This window comes from Tiliqua scincoides, chromosome 6 (genome assembly GCF_035046505.1).
Source record: "Tiliqua scincoides isolate rTilSci1 chromosome 6, rTilSci1.hap2, whole genome shotgun sequence".
Lineage (NCBI taxonomy): Eukaryota > Metazoa > Chordata > Lepidosauria > Squamata > Scincidae > Tiliqua > Tiliqua scincoides.
Genome location: NC_089826.1, coordinates 45353768 through 45379571, shown reverse-complemented (window position 1 = coordinate 45379571; position 25804 = coordinate 45353768). Strand labels below are relative to the sequence as shown.

Sequence of the window (25804 nt, the reverse complement as noted above, 5' to 3'; positions counted from 1 at the left end):
ATCATACTAGAAAATTGGTCCCATGCAAGAAAATCCCCCCAAACAATTTTTTATTGAACTCACAGGTCTAGCTCTTTCAGATTTTGCAAACTGGGGGTGCCTCTTTGACCCCTGAATACTCTGTGAACGTTGGCTCACCCTGTGGTTAGCTAGCCACCTATTGCTTCATCAACACCAGCCTCAAGGAGTGGGTGCCTCTTTGACCTCTGAGTACCCTTTACATAGCTTGAGGGGAGAAGAAACCTGGTAATTCACATTGAGCTGTCTGCTGCAACAGGTACCTCACCTGCTTTGCAGCCTTGGAACAGAAGCAGCAAAGAACCCATCATCACCATGTCACTTGCTGGAAAGACAAGTCTTCAGTAAGAAAGTAACTCAGGCTGCAATTCTATGCCTGTTTATATAGAAGTAAGTTCCAATCAACTGAATGGGGCTTACTTTTGAGTAGGCATACCTCAGATTGTATTGTAGGTTTAGCAGTGTTGAGAAGGAAGGCAGCCTGAAACTTTGAATAGCTATTTTTTTCCATTTGAATGACAACAGAGGTGGGAATCTCCACCTGACTAACTCAAGCCGATGCCCGAAACTTCAGCTGTGTTAGGATTATGTTCCACAGAGTGATATATGAATAAAACCCAGCTGAATCCCCCCAATGTGAGGAAGTTACGAAAAGTGATTGTAAAGTGAAAAATATTCAAATTAGGCCTATGTTAGATGCATTGGCACATGAGTGTGTTCCACAACTGATTACAGGTATTACCTGTAACTGAGGGGCTGCAAACCAAGTGATTCCTAAGACTAGTCCCTCACCATAAACCATACACATAAGTTTCACTTTTATCACCATGGGGGGGGGGGGGAGATACCTTGCAAACAACTCCAGTGCTTCACTTACCCTTAAACAATTATGTCTGTCCTATGCGGGCATAAAATGGGGTGACCCTAACACTCTGGAAACGGTGCAGAACAATCCTTTACCTCTCCACTTTCAACAGAAAATTTTTTTCAGAAAAAGTGGTGGGACGGGTTTTTTTTGGTATCCCACCTTATACCAGCATTGCACCCCTTATGGTTGGATATTGGTTTCAATGAGATTTAAATAATGAGCAACTTTCTTTGAATACACAACCCATAGAAATGAGAACTTCAAGCATTTAACCAGAGAGAATCTCAAATAGAAACAGCCAATTTGTCTGCTTTTGCTAAAAATGTTAGCAGGCGTGGTTGCTAACTAGTGGTCTGAAATTTACATGCAACCCTAAAATGAATTAGCTTGTCAATAAATGCTTACACAATGCTGATCTCCCGTGAAGAGTTCTTCGCCAGAAAAAAATCCTGACAATCAAGTACTTCAAATCCATAACCTTGACAACTGTATCCATTAATCTTCATAGAGGTTATTGTGATAGGAAGATGACCGACATTCTCAACTTTAAAGTTCTTTGTGATAGATAATATTTGTTTGCCATCTTTCAGTTCTGAAGAAAACAAGATATTTTTACAGTAGTTATTAAACGTCACCTTGAGGCACTGCCATCCTACCAACAAGAATTTTATTTTTCTGCAACTGTTCTACACTACATTCAAATTTGGATTTATAGTTGGAGAAAGAGGGAAAACATGTAACAGGCAGGGATGGGAACTTGAGTCAAGTGACTCAGACTCTAGTCATGAAAATGCACATTTTTCGGTGACTGGTTGACTTGTGTGTCATGCACATTGAAGACACATGGAAGAAAGCACTTGAGTCAGGGCCCCCGACTCCGCACTCATCCCCATGCATGCTGACTTGAGTCTCCCTGTGTCTGGTTGTGCTCGCTTACTGTTTTCAAAGCATGAAAAGCCTCATGGGATCATCATTTAGACCAGACGAGCAGCAAGGAGTGCCAGTCACAAGGCAGGGAAGCATTAATATTTTCCTCTTGCAATGAATAGGAGGGAGGAGTGGGTTTTTCTCCCATCTCTGATAGGAAAGAATATCATTGGACTCAAGAGGAGAAGACCAAGAGTGTTCTTGCCTTAGGATTGGCTGCAGAAATCCAGGGAGAGAAAGGAAGCAGGGAAGTTAGAGGGGAGGGAAGCAGATTGTAGCAACTATGCTTTCCTCCGCATGGCTGTTTTTTGGGGGGAGGAACCCTCATTGAAATGCACAAATGATACTACTTCTGAGTAGAGCTGCAAAGGATCAGGTCATCCTAGTAAGCCTTGCACCTGCTGCACATGACCCTCCTCCCTCTTGCTGCTTCTGTCACACAATCCCTCCCACCCCCGCTCACCCTCTTTACAGATTGGAGGGAAGCAGGGGAGTCTTTAAAGTGAATGCTCTCTCCCTCTCCCTCTCCCTCTCCCTCTCCCTCTCTCTCTCTCACACACACACACACAGTCTGGCAGGAGCCCCATTTTTTCCATGGTGGGCTTTTTAAAGGGGGGGGCGACTCAACTTGAGTCCTTTAGGGTGGCTAAAGGGTGACTTGGTGACTTAGAAAGTGTCCCCATTATGACTTTTTTTGTGCAAAGGTATGCAGTGAGAACCACGGTTATTCATGGCAAAACACACTCTGATGTGATTTTGGCTGTACCATGAATGTACAGTTGCCTTTCCACCATGTACTCCTATGTAGTTAACCTAAAGGGAGGCCAGTGGGATTGCTTTGTCACTCACGTCTCCTGCAGTCCATGAGAGTAGATTCTGGAACCTTAAATCGAAGAGATCCTCCTGCCCCTGGAAGTCTTCCACCTACTTTCAATAATTCTCTGGCTCCAATACCTTCTACGTAAACCACATCCAGAACAGTCAAATTATTTCTGCAACACAATATTGCGAGAAAGTAGTGAAGCCTTTCCAACTACTTTAAATTTAAAAGGAAAAGACAGGCCAGGTTCCCACCAGATTATTCCAATCAACACATGAGAATCTTCCATTTCTAGGTACTGCAGAAGCCAAAACCATTTCCATTACTGCAAAAGTAATCTTTGTACAGAGCAAAGCCAAGCTTTATGGAAGCAAGAAGGATCAGCTGTTTGAACAAAGTTTAGCAACTAGTTTTACTAGAAGCAGCTTTGATGAGGTCATGGAAGAGAAAGGGGTCATCTTGATCCCTATATCTCACCCAACCCAATGTGAATTGTCAGAAGTCTCACTGTCACAGCCATCAGCTGTGCAGCGTCTCCCTTCTCTAGGTTGGCAAGAACCTGCAAGACTAGATTTCAGGCTTCCAGTTGCTGAAATGTAGATTAAGACAACTGTCAGAGAAAGTGGTGCTCCTTTTCTGTGCTCCTTTTCTGATTCTTCTCAATGCTACCTATGTGAGCTTCAACTGAATAACCAATAAAGGTTTTATAAATACAAAAGACTGTACCAAGGCTAGGTTGTCAAGATTTTACATTGGGTACCAGCAAAATCCTGAGATCTAGCCTTGGCGCTGGCTTTTGAATTTATTTATAAAACATTTATTAGTTATTCAGTTGAAGCTCACAGAGGCAGTATACAATACAAATACACATGAAAATTATAAAAGAGAAGCAGGAAGTCCAGATTAAATTATACGAGTACATAGATAACTGAAGCCAAACCAACACTTTCTTTGAGGTATGTTCAGCTGGTGAAAGATGCTCAATGTCACAGACTCAACTTGGTCTTCTAAAGACAAGGGCAAATCTAAAGGCAAACCCAAGCCTGATCTGTGAAGGGGAGCCCAGCACCACCCAGAACAAACTGAATGCCACTTTGCAACCTTCTGCATTCCAAAAATACAAAAGTCATGGTTCATGACTTTATATACTCCAGTGCCTTTCTGTACACCCTGATGCTCATTTTTCAATTCTATGATTCAAATGGAAAGGAAAAGCTACTGGAAGAATGTTACTACCAATGTAGCTATTAGAGTGGGAAAAACTGTTATTAATAGCCATAAAAATTGAAGCCTTTTTTTTTTTTGCATCTTTGAAGTATCTTTGCAGCCCTGCCTGTCAAATGTATTATATGAAGTACTCTTTTGTAATTATTTGACTAGCTAGCTCTCAACTATTCAGTAAACAGTAAAACACAACTATGTTCATTCATTGAACTGAAGAGAATAAGAGATCTGTCTAGCACTCCTTGTTTTTAATATATTTAGGAAGCAGTTAATTATAATATATAGGTACTGTAAAATATATATCCTATACTTTGCACAGTATTTCTCCTTTTCTAAGAAAAAGATCACTCTTTTTCCATTCAGCATCATTTATTCTCAAGCATGCACATAGCAAAACATTTTTATAACAAAGCTTCTTTAAATTCAAATCACAAATCATATTTTGAAGGCAGTCTCCGAAATGAACGCAACGCCTTCCAATGGAAATCCAACATATACATTAATTCGTAAAATACTGGAGAAATGTTTTTCCATGCATTACACAGAACTTCAGAAAAAAGACATACCTGATCAGTATAAGGGAAGTTACCCTTTTGTAATCAATAGGGGTAAAGACAACGCCAACTTGTTTAGTTTCTAAAGGCTGCAATTTTAAGTGAAGTACCTCAGAACTAGATTTGAGGTAATTATGGCCCTCCTGTAAGTCACCCTGTCAATCACAAAAAACCCCACTGTTATAATATCCATCTTCAAATATCACTTAAATAACTGTACCATACTAAGCGATGCATGAGTTTTAATAATGAATGGCAACAATTCTTAGATGACACTACATGTGCAAAGCACTTCATCCGTATTATTTTTATTTAATCCTTAAAACAAGCCTGTAAGATAAGCATTACTATCCCATACTGTAGCTGGAAGGCTAAGACGAAGAGGCTTCCTTAAGGCCCCCTAGTGGAAACTAGTAACAGAGGCAAGATTTGAAATGCAAGATATTTAATGCGGATAAATACATAAGTTCCATTCTGATAAAAGAAACTACCAAAAGGCTAACATAATACATGGCTTACCCTCTGAGCATATTCTTCTGTCAACCTGAATTCAGTGGTTGTGAAGTTAATAGACTGTACATTTGCACTAAACCTACATAAACAAAGATTTTAAAAATAAACATTTCAGTTTGTACTTTATATTGTATACATTAGAGATTGAGTCAACTCTTTTTACACACTTGTTTTTAGGGTTATAGTTAATTATATTGACTTATGGTTGAAGGAGATTTCTTTACAAGTGTCATATTTTTCCTGTGAATATATTTTACATACATAATCAAACTGTACTCCAGTAATCATGACAATGCATATGCTACCAAATCAAAATGGCAATGAAGAAAAAAAATCAAAAATCTAGTGGTTTCTTTAAATATATTTTTGAGAACAACAGGTTATGGAAGTGGCATTCTTAAAGAGAATTACCATTTGCCAAGCAGATTCAATGGAGCTTGGGGATCAGGATAATACGAAAGTGGCAGAAGTTGCAACATCACAGGGAAAGATGAAGGATTTCGTAGTGTGAAATATTTTACCTGAGCAGAAAAAAAAATACTTTAATACTTTGTGTTTTGCTCCTTTTTAAATTCAAGTCAATGAAACACACACACCACAACATCTTATAGCACTAGACATTTCAAATATACAAAACAGTAAGAGGCTTTTGGAAATCTTTATCAATGTGCAAAATAGACAATTATGCATAACGATTATAATATGCAAATATTATACATAAACATAATTATACATTCATACGTATATAACAAAATATTACACAAATAATATACATAATATGAATTAGTGAACTGGAAATGATACAAATGTTCATTTTCTTTGAATTTAGAAAAATACATTTTGTAACATAAAAGTAGACATAAGCTAAAGGATTTTCTTTGAACAAGTTAACTGAGGCCCCATCCTATTCAACTTCCCAGTGCTGATGCAGTCAAGGCAATGGGGTGCATACTACACTCTGCAGTGGGGCAGCAGTCAGTCACCTCCTTCCTTTCCTCAGGGCTGCATTGTGACTGCATAGGGACTGGAAAGTTGGATAGGACTGAGCCCTCAATGTGTTACTCTATAAATACAGGATGGGCCACATCCACAGATCCTGTATCTGCAGTTTTAGGTATCCATGGATGTGGAGACACCCCTCCCCCCACACGCCTATTAAATCATTTTTAAATGTTATCAGGGCAGAAATTGGCTTGCTTAAACAAACCGATTTTCATCCCAGTAACATTTAAAAATTATTTAATGGGTGCACTGGGGGGGGGAATGAATGGATAGTGCCTCCAGCTGATTCTTCAACTGATAGATGTGACCCCAAATGGCCTCTTAAAGCAAATTCTCTTTGAAATATATGCAAATTATGAGCAAAATGGAGGCTACAGTTCTCAGTCCATTTAACTCCAACCTCAGAAAGAGTAACTGTTGGCAATAACATTAATTCTGGCATTTCCAGTATTATTAAAGGCACACCTTTGTACATAAACATAAATGACTTTTTCAAAATCTGCATTAATATACAAGAGTATATATACAATATTAACAAGAACTGCAATATAACCAATCTAAAAATGGTGTTACCATGCTATTCAATGGCGCAGCTGCACTGAAATTCAAGGTAAGACCCAGCTCTGTAACCAAATGGGGCAAAGGGAATGCAAACGATTCTTCTTCAAGATTTTTCAGATGAGACACCTGAATAATTTCCCCAAAACTTCTCCTGTTTGAAATGGTAACAAATATTTTAAACACAAAATCTTACAGCCTGCAGTGCTTCAATAAATCATCTTTTCTAGAAAAAGGAGCTTTGAGTCATACAACTATACCTTCATATTTGCAGTATTTTTAGAATTTTCACTTTGTTCCTTACATATTTAAATCTTGCGCTATAACACAGGCTTGAACAACTACATTCTAAATAATTCTTTTAGAATTTAAATAATCATTATATTATCAGCAGTTCCATAGGCTGGTAGCACTGTAATGCTCCCAATATTTTTTACCTACGGTTAAGTGATCACGAGCTCTTAGAGCTTTTTCCCACCCCTGTGCAAATTCTACTACCAGCTTGAACCATTAGTCGGGAATATGTTGACAACAGCTTTAATCATGATAAATGCTAACCACGGTTCATATTATCCAGGAAAACTCTGTTAATGTTAACCAGAATTCAAGATCAATGCTAACAGAACTATTAACAATGATTAATGCCAGCAGTAGGAAGATGAAAAAATTCAGAGGGAGAAGAGTGGCTGAAAGAAACAAGCAAAATGGTTTTTATGCAAGTGTACCTTTATCTACGTCACTCCTCCTTCATGTTATTATTTGGTGCATTTTGTTTTTACTTTATATTGTTTTTGTTTTATTGTGCATCGCTGTGCATTTATGCATCATTACACATGACTGAAAAGCAAGGTCAGCCTGAGGAATCCAGGCAGCCCCTCCGCTCAGGAAGATTTTCAACCTGACCTGCCTACCTGAGAGGGAGCAGTACCCAGATTCCAAGGACTGACCCCTGCTGTGGAGATCCCACCAGTGAAGATACACCCATCAGAATCCCCACTTGAGACAACATGCTACATTGCTGAACTTAAAAACATAAACAGCCTTTATACAGACCTACAAGTTTTGCTGTTTTTGATTTTTTGCCATTTTTCATGGAGTTCATATGCAAGATCAGAATCAACATTCCACGTAGAACTGCCCAGAGAAAGGCTCTTTTCCCAAAGAAGGTTTGCTAAAATGATAACAATGTTCAATTTTACTGATGCATAACATTTATATATCCTTGTTGAAGATTACTCTGATGTAGTCTATCAGTTCAAACATCTGATTTCAAGAAGGCACCCTGAGAACCCACTTAAAACATGCTAAATGATACACAAGCCCAGCTGTTCACCAATGCAAAACCCAGATTATGTTTTTTATTATCTATGCCAGCCAGTTTCAATCAATGTGTTATGGCACATTGCTGTGCCACAAGTGGTCCACAGGTGTGCCACAGGAATTTGGGATCATTTATTAGTAGGGCCAATGGGGGATGTGAGCCCCCCCCCCCACTGGCAGCATGATGTGCCTTGTCAATTGTCAAAAATCTGATGATGTGCCTTGACAATTTCAGTGCCTTGTCAATGTGACGTGAGATAAAAAGGTTGAAAATCACTGATCTATGCACACAAAATTTCCTTCCAAGCCAATACAGCCCTTTCTCCTTACAGTTGCATTGTTTTCTGACTCACATCCACTTACAAACTTAGCATTCCTTCTACAGGGCTGCCCCCTAAATTTAACTGGCCATGGTTAAGGAAGTTAATGACTAATACTACAATCCTATTCACACTTACATGGGAGCAAATCCCACAGGCAACCTTTGGGTTTAGTCCTGATTAGACATGCAGAGGCTTCTACTGTAAGTCCCACTGAAATTGGCAGAACTGAGCAACGATATACTAAATTTAGGATATACCTCATACACTTAAATCTGTAGTGCCCTCATATTTCATTTTAATACTTTAAAAATTTATACTCCCCATTTAAACTTCAAAATAAAATATCTACATATTCTGTGGGAGAAAATCAAATTGAGATATAAATATGCAACATGGTATGCACCGAAGGCATGCGCAGAAGTTAGTGTTCAGATAAAGGGATGCATTTACCTGCATCTGACATCCTCAAGGAGCAGTACATATCATAATGTACAATGGCTTCAAAATAAAGATCTCCCTGCTGAAAAAAAGAACAATTGACAATTTGAAAAGCCAGCACTAGACATGTTCATGAAGGAAAAATAATATAAATGTGAACTTGCTCTATGGCCCCCCAGAACTAATGCTCCTCAACAAATATCTACATACATATATGCAATTCAGGCCAATAAAGTACCTGGGATAAAGTAGCACCAATTTGTATTGGTATCTCAAATGTCACTCCAACATTTGTGGTCACAAACACATTTGTAAACAAACTTTTTACAGATTCTTTCATGTAGCATTTCAAAGAAAATACATTCCAACAGCCTGGAGGTAGAGTCAAAGGATTCGTGAAGTTCAGGACCTAATGGTGAAAACATCAGATCAAGCCGACTACACAGAAAACACACATACGACAATTTCATCATATTTTACATCTTTTTCTAGTCTATTATAAATTAAATGCTAATTGGAAACATTTCAGGGGCCCACAATGAGGAGCAGCTAAGCAGGCCTTATGGAGCTTTAATGTCCTGAGCAGCTCTCTTTGTCTCCCATAGCTAGTAAAAGTAAAAAATAAATTGTAAAAAAAAAAAAATCAGAAGACACACACAAGTGTTCATATTTATACTGTTCACAGAATGTAAGCTTTCTTCGAACAGAACTGACTTTTTTTTTTAATGCAGTGAACAGAAAAACCCCACATAAAAAGGAGATATTTTAAAAGAACTGCAATAGCTTGCTGCCATTCATTTAAGGAAAAGTATATAGAGAGACTTAAAACAAACTCACCTTTACAACATCCTTAGTTTCTCTTGCAACATAGACATCAGTTAACACAACACTAAAATCAAAATTGTTTGTAAACCAGATAGACCAAGAAGCTGAAATACTATGATGTGGTTCTATATGAAATACTGTTGCCAATGGATCAATGCCAAAGTACCTATAGACAAAGAATGTTTAAATGTACATATAAACTACTACCATTGATAACTTTTATTGTATTAATAAAGAAAAAACCACCAACACACAAGACCATTAATTTTAACAAAATTTCTTTTTTCTGAAAACAACTGATGATCAGGTAAGATCTTGTAGCTAAAGCAAAAAACATGATGAAAATATATGCCTAAATATAGATAAATGACTGCATAGTACAAAAGAGTATTTTCTCAATTAAAGTATCATCTGTGACATCTGTAGGCAGGAGAACTACACTAAACAGGCTGGTTGGTTATACCTGGTCAGGAAATTCTCAATGCAGGTACTGATACTCTGAACAAGGCTGCACTCCCCCTACAACTGAGGTATTCAATCTGTGCGTCCCGCCTCCCTATTGAGGCGTGGCTAGCCTCCAGGGTTGTCACCAGGCATCTGGGGAGAGAGGTGGCTGAAGCTGCTCTGCTCTGCTGCAGGTGCTGCCTCCTGACTTGCTGCTTTTCTGAGGCTGAGAATGAGGTGGGTGGGGCAGCATGAGGTGGGGTGGTCATGTGAAGCGTGGTGGGGGGAGGTGGGAGAGAAGGCTGGCTGGGCAGCTCAGAGGTGCTGCATCTCATCAGCACAGGGCTCACTCCTGGCAGGCTTCAAACTGGGAGGGAAGCTGGACCTAGAGAGAGCAGCAAAGAGATTCCGTCTGCTTGGGAAAGAGGGAGCCCAGCGTGCTCTTGGGGGTGGGGTGTCCAAATGCCCAGCCTGCATTCCTCTGTCTTGCCTGGGGGGAATAGGGGTGGCATCTGCATGTTGGGGTATATGTGTGTGAGCTGCCCCCATCTACCTTGGTGGTGAGTTGTCATCTTGCTGGGTGTGGCTGCAATCCTAACCACACTTTCCTGGGAGTAAGCCCCATTGACTCAAATGGGACTTACCTCTACATAGGCTTGGGGTCTGTGTCAGCTTAGCCAAGAATCCTCACCTTTCTCTTTTTCCTCCCACTTCAAAAAAGAAAAAAAGCCACCTTCATCAAAAAACACCTTCATCCCCATTTTGGGGATAACTGAGGTGAGGTAATGGGGAGCAGTGGCCAATGGCTACAAGGATCAGGGAAGGCGCGAGCCTGAAAAATTCAAGAACCACTGCCCTACAAGAACAGGTACATAATCAGGGAAGTGCTCCTAGACTCAGAGCTCTCTCTGTAGAACCAAATGACAGAAGTGGCTGGGAGCATGTTTGCCCAATTGCAGCTGGCTCGACAATTTCTACCATACTTGAGCCAACTGAAAATTAGCCACAGTGGTCCATGCCTTTGTGACCTCAAGACAGGATTACTGTAATGCACTGAACATGGAGTTACCCTTGAAGGCAACTTGGAAGCTGATTAGAAATATTTTTACATTTAGGTTTTTTTTCTAAATATAGTACTAAAATATAAGTATAGTACTAAAATTTTTCCTAAGTAATCAAGCTCCAATTATCACTTCGCTTTATCTTCAGGTCAATTAAAGGACAGAGCCTTTCAACTCTGAAAGGTTTCTTTTTTTTTCTCAGCTAAGGCAGGCACCTCATTAGTTGCTATAGTAATTTTCCTGGGACATTCCAGCCAAAGTTAACCTTTTATTCTCCTTCCTTCTGCTGCAGCCTGCTTCTGCTTTGCAAATGCTTGCAAAGCAGGTCTGTTTTTTGAAACACCAGGATGGGATCCTCCTTCCCGGGCTATTCAGTGCAATTCAGTGCACCCTTACTTAAGAATAACACCCATGAAAAGCAGTGGGTCTACTTCTGAGTAAAAAGGGTTGCAACTATATGCAGCTCATCTCTCTGCTGTGAACTGAATTGCACACTCTCAGTTATGTGTTATGGGTTGTATGTTATATGTAGAGCTTTGGGCTTAAAGGTGGATTTGATTCATGGATCTCCTGCAGTGGTTCCTAACCTTTTTCACTTGCATATCCCTTGGCATCCCATTTCCATAAATTGTACCCTTCCTATTAGCAAAGTGTTTGTAATTAATAATACAAGCCCTCATCTCCTCTATATGAAAGCCCAGACTTCATGTTTTCTCTTTTAATCTGTTTGAAGAACAGAAGGCTCTGCCTTTGCACTGTTTTGCACCAGAAGTGTGCTGAGAAATTCCAGGTGATTGATCACTTTCCATATTATGTTTCAGCTTTTTTACTGTGCTGGTTTTCAATCACTGGTTCATACATGAATTGATGACCAAAAACTAGCTATTAGTGGGGCTTTCACAGCCAACTAGCTACCTCCCTTCCTGCCTTGCTGGTCCTACATTATGGAGCACAGCCTGCCTCTTTCTGCCATTATTCCATTCTTTTTCAAGTACCCCTAAAGGTCCTGTTGAGTGTCCCTGGGAGTACATGAATACCAGGTTGGGAACCACTGTTTTACTGGTATGTAGTTTACAGTGCACTTACTCTGATAGTGTTTACAAAAAGGTGGTGAAGACCAAAATTTTAAAAAGAATAAAAATGTATCTTATGATCTTTTACTATGTTTTTAATAAATTAGAAACTACAGTTCTTAGGTAACAATTAGTGGTAGGTTATTTTTCAGGATCTGGCCTCGGGTAAAATCAGACAAAACTATAGTCAGACACCCCCCCTAAGTTTAACCCCCAACTTATCCAAGGGTCATAGAAAATTCCATGATTGTTGGCTCAAAACCTGCCCTCAACTTATCTGTGGGGTCGACTTATAGACGAGTATCTGCGGTAGATTTTTGGGGTTGGAATATATTTTTGTTTATGAAGTCCATACTCATTGGAGAAAGCTTAAAATAAAATATAACATCAAACAAACTGCTATTGTACTGATATTCATAGTACAAACTTGTACAAAACCTGCCTAACTTGTACAAAACCATAAATTCCAGGTATTCTCCTACCATTGACTTTTGGTGTGTTGAAAGGCTGTTTCCTAAAATACAAATCTTGGCATCTCCATAGAACCATCACAGTAATGACCTATGGATCACCATTAGCAAAAATAGTAATATGAACTGCCTCCACTGAGAAGCACTGTGTAAGAGGCACTATGAAATCTCTATCTGTGGGGTTTGAAACAAGATGGTTCTTTTCACATCGATAATATAATCATGTGATGTTTCATCCATGAACATGCACATGATAAAGGCACGATGAAATAAGGAAAGAAACACAACTATATAAAGTAATGTTCTATTTTCCCACTTTGGAAGTTGATTTTCTTTCACAATGGGATCCATCTGTCCCCAGTTGACCCAGGAGCTCTCAAACCTCACCACAGGGAGATTTGCAAATCCAAATTCCACATTACAGGTAAAGAAGTTGTATGCAACTTACAGATGCTATATATTGTTGTAACAAGAATTACCGGTCGTCCCAAATTAGAAAATCCATATTCTAGGCCAGGGGTCTCCAAACCCCAGCCCAGAGGCCAAATGCGGCCCACGGCCAGCCTTTATCCGGCCCACAGCCAGCCTCTGATGCCCTGAGAGAGGCAATGGGGTGGGGGAATGGGGGTCCATTTAAGTGTGTGCTTTATTTCTTGGGCTGTGTTTGTGCTTGGAGAAGTCCTGGATATTTGGGCCCATTCATTTATTCATTCATCTAAGTTCCATCTCTAATGTATTATTTAAATTTTATATTTAAATTTTTTTCCAACCCTCAACACTGTGCTAGATATTTGATGCAGCCCTTTGGCCAAAAAGTTTAGAGACCCCTGTTCTAGGCATATGCAACTCAATAGATATTTGGTGCATTTCGTGTCGTTAAAACTCACCCTTCTATCACAGGATGGGAAAGCTGTGCTTTTAGCAAGGTTGTACTGTCTAATAGATTCATCATCTCATTAACAGCATGATCGGTTTGACAGCCACATGATGTACCTGTATTAAAGAAGAGGACTTTTTTTTTATTTCAGCACTCATGTAACATAGTTTGATGATTCTAAGAAATGTTTTTAAAAGAGAAATTAGCCTTGGCTCCAATTTATCCAAATATTCATTTTTTTATTATATGATCTAGCTGTTCTAATACTGATCACGAAACAAAAACATGCTTTGTTGACCAGCACACTTGGTTACCTGAAATCTTTGCCTGTTCCTTCAGGCAGATGCCAGTTAACAAAGTTTGCTGGTTAACAAAATCAGCCATCCACCTACCAGTCCTCTTCCTTGCTTTAACAGACAGGACTTGGCTCCACAGAAATGCTCTGTGCCCTCCATCCCAGGGCCCACTAGAAATGGAGACTTTCCACTTCCTCCTTCATAAGGGACCTTCTTAGAAAGCAGGGAGTCTCTATTCCCAAATTGGAAGGAAGAAGGGTGAAGCAGCATCACAGAGTCAAGCCCTGTCTAGTATGAGAGCGTGGGGGTTGGCAGGATAGCTTTGTTAAGTGAAATCTTTGTTTATCGCCAGTAACCCCCATTCTTTATTGATTCCAGTTAACAAAGTTTTTATTGTACTTACAGTTATGAGTGGGAGAAGACCCAAAAGAAAAAAAATCCTGGGAAAAAATCTGTACACCACAATAAATCTATCAAGTACTACAAGAATTCCCCTTTATTTCAGAAACAGTCTTAAAAATTGACATTTTTTCTGGCCCACTATTCTAGGCGGAAAGTGACTGCCAATTTCAGACAGTCTCTACTTCGCTGCTCATGATAAGATATAGTATACAAAAGTACAGGTATGGTCAGACTAAACTGCACTGTATTTTTAAAAAAGACACCACCAAATACTGTACCTTTACAAATAATGGAAGCAACTTTTGTGAAATTTGTGGTTGATGATGGCAACAACATTGGCTCAAACAGTACAGTAAATGTTCCTTTTTGTGACAAATGCTTTATATCCTGCCCAAACAAAAAACACACACACCTCAATACAAATTACTATCTTATTATTACAGTTTTCACAGCTGTAAAGTCCATTTTCATGACAATTTCAATTGCAAGGTATACTTTATTCTATCAGTTATCTTTATTCACAGCAATAGTAAATACAGTATAGTAGTTTAATACCAGCTTTACAAGTTTCTTTTATACGCTATCGAACAGAAATACACAGCCCAATCCTAATCAACTTTCCAGCACCAATGCAGCCCTGAGGCAAAAAGGACCAAATGCTCCCTTACTTGGGGAGGCCTCCATGACTGCCTCCCCACCGCAGGATGCAGCACATGCTCTGCAGGGCCACCTCTCACACAATACCAGAACCAGGGGACATCCACTAAAATTGAGTGTTGGGAGAGTTAGGCTAGGCAAAAGAAAATATTTCTTTACTTGGCATGTGGTTAGTCTGTGGAACTCCTTGCCACAGGATGTGGTGATGGCATCTGCCCTGGATGCATTTAAAAGGGGATTGGACAAGTTTCTGGAGGAAAAATCCATTATGGGTTACAAGCCATGATGTGTATGTGCAACATCCTGATTTTAGATTTTAGAAATGGGCTACGTCAGATGCAAGGGAGGGTACCAGGATGCAGTTCTCTTGTTGTCTTGTGTGCTTCCTGTGGCATTTGGTGGGCCACTGTGAGATACAGGAAGCTAGACTAAATGGGCCTATGGCCTGATCCAGCGGGGCTCTTCTTATATTCTCTGTTGGCACACCTGCATTGACACTAGAAAGTTAGGACTGAGCTTCCAGTATTTTAAAACTAAGCAGAACAAGTAAAAAATCCAGAAAGTGTTGCTGAATAAAAGCCATCACCATTGTCCACACAGCCTATTTAGTCATACACTTAAAACAGAGGGTATTTCTATGCTCCTCAGTCCCTAACCCTCACTGGAAACATCAGGGAAACTCTCTCATGGACAAGAATGGAGACAGGTTGCCAGAATTTCTAACAGGCACAGGAGAGACGAGGTACCTCTTTTCACAGATATGTCCCATCTGACTCAGCATCTGATGTAATAATTCAGTGTAGAATAATAATTCAGCAAACTTCTAGACCAACCAACTATCAAATCATCCTTATTTGCAGTCTGTGACTATTCTAATCAAAACATACTCTTCAAAATAGTGTAACAAAAAATGTAAATCACCTGTATGTATAAATGATTGCTCCCCGAATGCAACACGTATAAGATTACTGGGGAATCATCTGTCCAAAAAGAATAAACACAAATCAAAGTTCAACTACATTTCTGAGCATTCATGCAAACACACATACACACACACACACACACACACAATCAAATAAACTGGAAATGAAACAAGCAAAACACAACTTGGACCTACCTGAGATCTGTGTTTTGTCCATTGCTACATAAACTACAAACAGATTTTCCAATAAGTACTGTCTAAGGTCCACAAATTCATGCTGCATATTCTCCATTCTGACCATTAAGCTTATTTCTAGCAGCATCAGACCATCAGATGCAAAGCAGCAACTCTAATGTAAAATAGAAAGGAAATTGCATAAATTCTAGAGATAATCAGAATATTTCATTTCAGAAATGCAAAGTTGTAACCCGTTATTATTCGTAACAGCAATTATCTCCAAAGAAGACTCCAAACGAATTTCTGTGCTTGGCACTATGGTTAAGAGTGTGATTTCCTGGAATTCCCACAGCAGGGGGACAGCACAGTATATACAGCACTCTTCTGTTAGTGATCACTACCCTCTCTCCAATTCAAAGGTTGGAAATACTTTGGCTGCTGAGTTGCTGAAGTGATCAGAGAGCCTCAGTGACATAGGTTCAAACCAGCAAAGCCTCCACCGCAGCCACCTGATCCTGCTCCAAAGTAGGAAATGGAGATGGGACACTTCCTTGGTCCCTGCTCAGTGCAGCATCCAGAGTAGGATGGAGCAGGTGACGAAATTTTTGGCTAGGCAACCAAGGTAAGACTGAAACTGTGGATCTCCATTGATACACTGATGAAGCAAGAAACCACATTAAGGTGATATCCACTCTCAGAGGAGGTTGTGTTATGTTTGAAGTTGAAGGAGAACTAAGCAAGTTGGAATAAATTATTATCCATAAAGAAGCAATTCTTGTTAATAAACTGAACCCGAATCACAGTTGAGCAACAGAATTGTACAGTAGTATGCAATTGTGGGTCAATGCATTAAACGTGTTTAAAAGAAAGACACATACACAGAGACACAGACTTCTCTGCATGGAGAAATCCATTAGTCTTCATTTGGAATGGTCCCAATGGGTGTCATGTGACAACTGAGAACTGCCAGTCAATGATCAATTCCATAACAGGTTTGTTCCATTATGAGACAAATCTATATTTCTCTTTCCTCTATGGTCCATAATAGATTCGGCATAAACTAGGAAAAACTGTATTAATGGTTAAAGCCAGGTTATTATAAAAGAGCCCAGGCACATCATAATTGTCTAGGTCAATGGAAAATGAAGATCTAGAGCAGCGGTGTCAAACATAAGGCTGCAGGCCAGATTTGGCTTGCGGAAGCTCTTTATTCAGCTCTTGGGCTCTCCCAGCTCCACCATCAGCTGCTCTCAGCTGCTGAGCTGAAAAGGCAGCTTACATGATAATTAGTCTCTCCCATATCTTGAAAATATGATCAAGACTTGCATATTTTCTCTCATTTGCAGCTAATGAGTTCCTAAGTGAGAAAAATGCATTTATTTCTCCTCATGACCCACTTAATTACATCACTTCTGGACCTCAGCAGGAGCCATGAATGCTATTCGGCCCACTGTATGAAATGAGTTTGACACCCCTAATCTAGACAAAGTCATGGAGGCCAAAATATTCTGAGCCACTCTTCAAGAGACAGCCATGGTGCCCATGTTGAAGCCCCTCAGAATAAGGAGTCAGTCGTAGATCATAGCTGAAGCCAACCCCCTAGGGGAGTGTACTTCTTAAGCAAAATGTGGAAGTGAAAACTCTTCAAAATGTGGAAGTGAAAAAATGTGGTTTAAAGTATATCTATCATACCTTAAAATGTTGATACAACTTGTTATGTAAACTGCAGTCAAGACGAACTTTTAAGTGACTGACATTCCTCGCTTCTGCCTGAAAAGAGTTAAAAAACACAACCAGAAAACAGCTGAACATCTTTAGCTGAAATGAGGAAAGGATAATATTTTTAATGTATTTCAAACAAGAGAAACCACATACCACAAATGAAGAAATATATCTGATATGCAATTTTTAGTTACTACTTTTAAATGTACAGGATGTCTTACAGTCCAAGATTAGACCCCAACAAGGCCCACCAAAAAGTTTCTACAGCGCTCTCACTCCCTCAAACAAAATAGCATAACAAACTATTTCTTAAGCACAGCACTGTCAAAGTCTGCCTAGCACAACAAATACTTGTCTAAAAATAGAAAAAGATTTTCACCATTATATCATATTTTAAACTTCCAAAACTCCACAAGGTGGAGCTGCAGCATATCTAATCATTACATTTAATTGTTTCTGCATCATTTCTCAAGAGAGGATCTCAATTTCTTTTCTTATCGCCAACACATTTTGCAGCAAAAGTTACACTAAGTCACAATGCACATCAATAAATGTTGATGTCACGCTTATAATACAAAGAGCACTAGCAATACATTCACACCAGCAACACGTACACATCAAAAAGAGGATGCTTTAACATATCACTCTCATGAGACTGTAACACTTCAGGAAATCAAACCTTCACTGCAAACTCTAATGAAAAGAGCATGTTATGATGTTATGGTACAGAATGAATAGCCCTAGCATTATTGTCCCTAAGGCCAGTATCTTCTGTTACCATGTTTAATTTAGCAAACCTGTTCCCCTTGCTACTGCCACATCATGCAGAGCTAGTGATCGAGTTTGCCATAGCTTTAATGTTATTTAAAGTGTTTTAAAGAATTGTTCTCTTTGCCCATTTAGAAAGTGCTTGGGGAAATAAGGGAAGTAAGGGGAAATAAATCCCCTTACTCTGAGCTGCATGACAGCCACCTCCTATCCTGTGCTGGATACAGCGCAGGCCAGTTGGCCTGTCTGTTCCAGTGAAGGATAGGATTAGGTCATCACTCATCTAGGAAAGACAATCCATGTGCAAAGATTACTTCTCCAACTGTGCTACTTCAAACAATCTTTTGTAAATGTTGCTACAGTTCCAGCTGCCATTTCCCCAAGAATTAGCAATAATTTCACATAAGATCCCTTAGTATCAAATTACTTACCATAGTAAGTTGGAAGTACAGTTCTTTCAAAAGAACAAAAAACATACACAGTTTCTAAATATAATGTTTATGTTAAATGCATACCATACCAGTGTTTGAGAGATCTGGATGCTGTTGATATGCGGAAGCAGTAAATAAGTATTTTCTAGTTGCTTTCTAAAGTCTTCTGAAATAGTCCTTGAAGTTCCTGTTCCAAAAACCTAGTGCAAAAACAGGACACTACATTCACTAAATTCAAACAATTGCAATGTACTTTAAAATAGCTAGTAAATATAAAGGAGAAACAGATTAAATTACTTTGAGCTATGCCTACACCAGAGGTTTGTGTGGAAGCATGTTTCTCAGGTAACTACACATTTAAAATCTCTTGTGTCAGCTAACTGCTTTTTCAACACTTTTTTTTTTAATTTGGACTCTCCTCCCCCAACTATAGTATCACAAATTTAGTTGGTCACCACTGAAGAAGTTGATTACGAACTAGATCAGTGATTTTCAACCTTTTTTTGTCTCACGGCACACTGACAAGGTACTGCAATGGTCAAGGCACATCATCACTTTTTTGACAACTGACAAGGCACACCATGCTGGTGGTAGGGGACTCACATCCCCCAATAGTCCTACTAATAAATGACCCTCCCCCAAATTTCCGCGGTACACCTGCAGATCACTCATGGCATACCAGTGTGCCACAAGAAGTGGCTGAAAATGGCTAAACTACACTTAGGCTACACCTACACATGGTCCCAACCAATCAGAGATAAGAGTCAACATGATGATGCAACAATACCAATTTAAAGAGAGCAATGCTTTTTGGTATCGCTCTTAATGGGCATATCAGACACCCCTTTGCAGACTCTGTGAAAAATGCTAAAAGAAAGGGCACCTAATAGGGGCAAATTTTTCACAAAAGGTCATTTTGGTTGAATGTCATTCAGGACATCTGTTATAATAGCATGCAGAACACAACTGGATCATCAACAAGGTATTATTACGTCAGATACTTTACTAAAGTGTGATATATGTAGTTCTTCGAGGAAAAAGAGATAGTTCTTATCATGCACATGCATGTTTACAGGGTGCCTCAAAAGAATGTACACACATTTTAATGAGCTCTAATTCATATATACTTTGTTGTCCAAAAACCTGCAACACTTGAAAATCCAATGGAAGCAACTGAAGAGATGTTGTGGAACCATGTTGGTGGATGTCTACCAACCCTTAGTCTTTGGTGTTTAGATGCCAATTTTGAGCACTCGGTCTAATTCATTCACTAATTAATCAATTTACTGGGTCAATAAACTGCTCCTGTGTACACGATATGCACTGTAGGAGCAAATCTTAGTATTATAGTCTTTGTGTGAATTATAGCATAATGAATTTGACACTATAAAGTGTGAGTACATTATCTCAAGATAACCTGCACATTAAGGCCTTTTGCACATCAAGTAATAAGCAACCTATTAAAATGTGCAGAGGAATTTCAAAATGATTGACATGGTTCTGAAACCTCAAGATAGATTGCTCAGAAATTTAAATGAAAGAAATATATTCACACTTCTGCTCTTTTGATGGATATATCATATCTTGCATTTGGATCAGTAACTCTCCCAAATGTAACCATTTAAAAAGGCTACAAACGTGATCACCCTTAGGAGAGGAAAGGAAAGAGGACAGAATAGCCTGGTAAGTGGGCCCTCTCATCCAGCTTCTAGTGGATGGGCTCCTTATTGGAGTTGGCTCCTCCCCCAGCAAACTGACATCTCAAGGCTATTTAAGAACCAATTTGCTGGGAGGGAGGTGGAGAAGGAAACAAGGAACATTCTGTCATCAAAGATGATCAGGGTTTCAAAAATCATTGCTTGCTCTCCAAAGGTGACCACCCTCTCCCACATTGTATTCTCTACTTCTATCACAAAGGATTCTCTGCTCCTATTCTAGCTGCTCCTATCCTATCACTCCTTTTGGATCATAAAGATCGCCTATTGAGTTCTGCAAAGAATTTGACAGAAGGCAGAACAAGGACAGGTAAAATATCTGCCTTCTGCTATGCAAGGTTTCAATTCCAGTTACATGAACAACTTCTCCTTCCCCCTTAAGAACTGTACTACTATCTGTTTCGTTCCTGAAGCAACTGAACACTGCATGACACCACACTCAGCCAGCATGACAGGCTTTACCACTTCAGATATAATGCAGTATAGATTACTATGTCACAAGGAAATATATATATAATTTAATATATATAATAAAAAATATAATATATATTATATAAAATACATATATTTTTAAAATACAAAATTAAAACGTAAATGCATGGGATCCCTACCAGGGCAAGATCAAGATTTTTTTTAAAAAATAACTATGGCATCCATGAATCCTACCATACACCCTGACTCCAATAGCATCTCACATGGTTGTAAAGCTCAGAAGTCACTGCAAATGCAACAGCAGCAACCCACTCCTCTATCTCATCCTTTGTGAATCACACACTCCAGTAAGTCCAAGGCCCACAGGTATAACTGAGACATTATTACACTGTAGCACCTGCCTAATAAGCTTCCTTTCAGTCTCCCTACTGTGCCCTCACACCTTGCGGGGCAAATCATGCCAAAACAGTACTCTTTGTAAGCTATGCCTCTTTTTAAGCTATTTAAGATTTTCAAACCTTAAACAATTAAGCTAAATACAAATGCAAACAAATTATTTTTAAAAAATCTCATTTACAAATGCATCTTTGAAATGCATATAGATTACAGGCTTCAACCACCAGAGACAGAAGTCACTCACTTGATCCTTCTCCAACATAAATGCAGAATACCACTAATAGGAACAGAGGCCAGAGGGACAAACACATTTATGCTACAGTCCCTCGAAACCACAATGAGTCTGCAAGTCTTGTTTAATTCACCATCGAGAACCACCAGCAGCATTTCCTTTTTTGTGATGTCATTTGAGAACAATTATCTTCTAAATCTCAAGGCACTAAATAAAATATTACCTGATATGAAAATACTCCATGAGATGAGGTATTTATAAATAATGAACTTTCAAAACTGCCTTCTTCTATTGGAAGAAACAGTACTCTGAAATAAATTTTTCCCATTGCTGGAATCACCTACAGATAAAATAAAGGCGTCCAATGTTCAATATACTTAATTGCAATGTTTTTATCACAGCCTGGTAAATTATAAAAAAAATAAAGGCTCACCACCTTACCCCATTGACCTGAACCTAGTTGCCCCTCCCCCAATATTCCATCTGTTTCTTCTTGCAGCCAGAACACAAGCATGACGCTAGGGTGGACAGCTATCATCTGCACTGTACTGGGTTTCTAGAACATAAAGTTAAATCATGGTTTCTCTTTCACAGATGGAAGAAAGAGATAGCAGCAACTTCCAAGTTCACTGGGGTCACCTCTACGGGTCATTCAGAAGCCCGCAGAGGCAGCAGGTGGATGCATGCTGCCTCTGTGTGCTTCAGAAAGCCCTCCAGTCCCCTTTGAAGGGCAAAAGGGGTCAAAAATTGTGGATTCGCTTATCAGATCCCCCACAGATCTGAGGCCCCACCTGTATTTTATTATGACACTTAAACAGTAAGGCTAGGATGCAAACTCCAGGCGAATAGCTTCATATGCAAGTGGCACTTTGGACTTGTGTTTCTCAAACAGCAACACTTGATGTCACACAGAAATTTGCTTTTGAAACTCATGAGAGGGTCCATGAAGCTTGTGATGCAGTAGGAGTGTCTTATGCCTAAAGAAAATAAATGCATCCTGGGATGACTTTAAGGATTCTGTGGGTGTCTAAAGTACACCTCTTGCATCACACTCCCTTCTGGTTTCAAAAGCTTGCCATGTTACTTAGAGGCAGATGTTCAGTAAACTTAAGTACAAACCCCTTGGGAAAGAAACTCTTTGCATTCAATCTACACTCATATAGAAATCACAGACTGGTATCAGCAAAAAAGATGGAATTTGGACACTGGAATATTCTTAACATAAAAAATTAAGTCTATGAACCAAAAAGACAAAGCAGTACTATAATAGTGCTTCTCCTTTATAATTACATCTCTATAGTTCAGTGGTTCTCATTTATAAATACAAATATGCATGACAATAATTCAAGATTATAAAATACACTTGATTGTTGACATCCTCTAATAATAGAAAGATGCTGTCATTCTGAACTTTTTAATGTGGTATCTCACAGTGGAAAAACACTTAAGAGCCTTATTTCCTTTCTAATTTTCTTCATCTTACTCACATACTTTCACATGAATATTAGCGGTAAATTAGAACTGAGCCAAAACATTTTCTTCTCCTTTCAGTGATCTTTTAGGAATCTTTTCCTGGTAATTTTGTTTTTCAGTGAGAGCTCAGCAGAGAAGACATTAAGTATGCCCCCCCCCATACATTTTTCTTCCAGCTGCATATTCCTTCCACCATCCAGATGGTGGCAATGCTCCATTGTCAGTCTCTTTAAATCCTGACTGAATACAGCTTCAGCACCATTGTTTTGTTCTTTCCTAGTAACAATGGCATCATCATCTTCAAGCCAAATGTGATGGTTCCAAGACAACATCACTATTATCAGGAGGAAGGATTGCAATGCCTCAAACAGAAAATGGCACAGAAACTAAAGGCATTCAGTGCTATGAACATCACAGAGCTGGCATGAAAACAGGTAAGCTGTTGGTCTTTTGGGAAACATTTTGAAACATCTTGAACTACGAACCCTGTCGCAAATAAAATGTCCCAGGAAGAAATTTCAGCTAAGACCTATTACAAACATGTTAGAAGATCAAGAACAAGCTGCCTGGGAAAGCAAGGAAGGAAGACTGTAAAACTAAAGCTTTAGGTAAGGAAAACACAAAATTCTGGCACTCTGCCACAGCATAGTTTCCAAAAGTACACCAGCACTCACCCTGCTATGAACAGGAGACACATGAAAATGCCTAGTAGCTGTAAACACTGAATTCACAATAACATCTCTATCCTTACTAGGATTGTAAGCGTATAGCATTTTAGCTTTAGGCAGTCCCAGTAACCTAGGGGAAGAAAAAAGAAAGAAGTAGTATTATTGATAATGGATTGTTGATCACACTTCCTAGTCCAGTGGTTTCCAAACTTTAGGACCAGGACCCACTTTATTAAATGGCACTCTACTGGGACCCACCTAGGTTTACCAGACTTTTAAAAAAGGAGATCCAGAAAGAACTATTATTCCATAATTATATGGAATAATAACCAGAAAAAAGACCCTCAAACATTTATCTGCCTATATTTATGCATGCTTGCAAACTTCAGGAGCTGTGCTTTTGGCAGGGTCATTAGCAGCTACAGCAGTGGTTCTCACCGTTCAGCACTGGGACCCACTTTTTAGAATGAGAATCTGTTGGGACCCACTAGAAGTGATGTCATGACAAGAAGTGGCATCATCAAGCAGGAAAATTTTTTAACAATCCTAGGCTGTAATCCTACCCACACTTACCCTGGATTAAGTCCCATTTACTAGCATTGTTAAAAACATATACATAGTAGCTTGTTAAAAGTACAGGTCTGTAACATTTTCCCAAATGCAGTCACATCCCATGTCACATCAAGGCTAACAGATTAAAAATAAAATATTGACATGAATGGGGATCCACCTGAAATTGGCTTGCGACCCACCTAGTGACTCCTGACCCACAGTTTGAGAAACACTGACATACAGGATCTGATTTTTGAATAGCCTCAGGGCTTGAGGCAATTTGTTATCTGATCTTCCCACCGCTCTTTGGTGACCCACCAAGAATTGTGACCCACAATTTCGGAACCACTGTCCTAGTCCAGTGCTTCTCAAACAGTGGGTCGGAACCCATTAGGTGGGTTCTGAGCCAATTTCAGGTGAGTCCCCATTCAGTTCAAGGTGTATTTTATTTTTGATCTATTAGACTTGAAGCTACCATGTATGTGACTGCCTCTGGGGAAATGTTACAGATCTGTAACAGGCTACTTTGTTACATGCTTTTAACAACAATAGTCAATGGGGCTTACTCCTGGGTAAGTATGAATAGCTTCGCAGCCTTCAGGATGTTTGGGGAACTTTTTTTAAACAGATCAGCAACTGCTTGGGAGCATTAAGAGGGTTCTTAAATTTTTAAATAAATTTTAAATGAACTTATTGTAAACTTTTAATTTACATACTTGCTTGATTTGATTTGATTTTGTCATATGGGGGGTGTTAACATATTTCCTGCTTGATGATGTTACTTCTGGCCATGACATCACTTCTGGTGGGTCCTGACAGATAGCCACTCTAAAAAGTGAGTCCCGGTGCTAAAAAGTTTGAGAACCACTGTCCTAGTCTATACACAAACACACAATGTAAAAAAATACCACAAACTTACAATTTAGTCCTGTTAAAATGTACGTAAAAAACAACTTGCAGGTAATGGCTTGGTATTATGTGAGAAAGACCCAGGTTCATGTGCTTCCCTTTCCTCTCTCACTTGCTCAAGGCAAACCATAATTTGCTATTAACATTCAAATCAGCAAGCTATGCAGTTCACATTTATTGCCCAAATCAAACTGCAGAAAACACAATTAAATAGTGCTGCAATTCTGGTTTGGAGAGCAAGCGCAAATACAAGTTGCTGGTCTGGATCTAATGGTATGCTACAGTTTGCCATGAAAGAGGAAGCACAAGTGTGTGCAGAAGGAGGAAGACATCTGAGTCCAAGATGATATCATGTAATGCCAAAGCACAGTTTGCCATTATATATGAACTAAGCCTTTGTGACTTGTGAAGTAAGTGAATGACCAAAGTGTAATAAGTCACTTTTTTTTTTTGCTTGCTGTGTTCAGGACTACAATTAAATTCAGATATAAGTATTTAAAACTGTTTCATTATTAAAAATCATTTATTTATCCGATCCATATTTCACATACAAATCATGTTCTCATTTTTTTATAGCCAGTCTAAAGGAAAATATTCTTACTTATTACCATTACTACCAAGGAATATCAGTGGTTCTCAAACATTTTAGCACTGGGGAAAAAACTTTTTAAAATGACACTCTTTTGGAACCCTACTAACTGTATGAGACTTTTTTTAAAAAGTCATCTAGAAAGAAT

At 39.1% G+C, this 25804-nt stretch overlaps 1 protein-coding gene and 1 non-coding gene across 6 annotated transcripts in view; both read right to left on the bottom strand.

The window, feature by feature from the left end:
• The window catches only part of TMEM131L (transmembrane 131 like), an 86406-nt gene that overhangs the window by 16971 nt on the left and 43631 nt on the right, over positions 1 to 25804 (bottom strand). For 3 of the 5 annotated variants that reach the window (XM_066632587.1, XM_066632589.1, XM_066632591.1), the window contains exons 5-22: positions 23613 to 23736; positions 21689 to 21805; positions 18780 to 18890; positions 17462 to 17539; positions 15788 to 15941; positions 15592 to 15650; positions 14292 to 14400; positions 13326 to 13431; positions 9403 to 9556; positions 8804 to 8974; positions 8578 to 8647; positions 7538 to 7655; positions 6500 to 6638; positions 5336 to 5445; positions 4931 to 5003; positions 4424 to 4566; positions 2663 to 2805; positions 1292 to 1478 (exon numbers count right to left, since the gene is read on the bottom strand). In XM_066632587.1, the coding sequence (XP_066488684.1) occupies positions 1292 to 1478; positions 2663 to 2805; positions 4424 to 4566; positions 4931 to 5003; positions 5336 to 5445; positions 6500 to 6638; positions 7538 to 7655; positions 8578 to 8647; positions 8804 to 8974; positions 9403 to 9556; positions 13326 to 13431; positions 14292 to 14400; positions 15592 to 15650; positions 15788 to 15941; positions 17462 to 17539; positions 18780 to 18890; positions 21689 to 21805; positions 23613 to 23736 (2166 nt within the window). The remainder of the gene's footprint in view (positions 1 to 1291; positions 1479 to 2662; positions 2806 to 4423; positions 4567 to 4930; positions 5004 to 5335; positions 5446 to 6499; positions 6639 to 7537; positions 7656 to 8577; positions 8648 to 8803; positions 8975 to 9402; positions 9557 to 13325; positions 13432 to 14291; positions 14401 to 15591; positions 15651 to 15787; positions 15942 to 17461; positions 17540 to 18779; positions 18891 to 21688; positions 21806 to 23612; positions 23737 to 25804) is intronic. The other 2 variants (XM_066632588.1, XM_066632592.1) reach the window with 2 other exon arrangements.
• On the bottom strand, positions 18205 to 18340 carry LOC136656470 (small nucleolar RNA SNORA66). Its single transcript, XR_010794711.1, has one exon. It is a non-coding gene; the product is annotated as a small nucleolar RNA SNORA66 (small nucleolar RNA).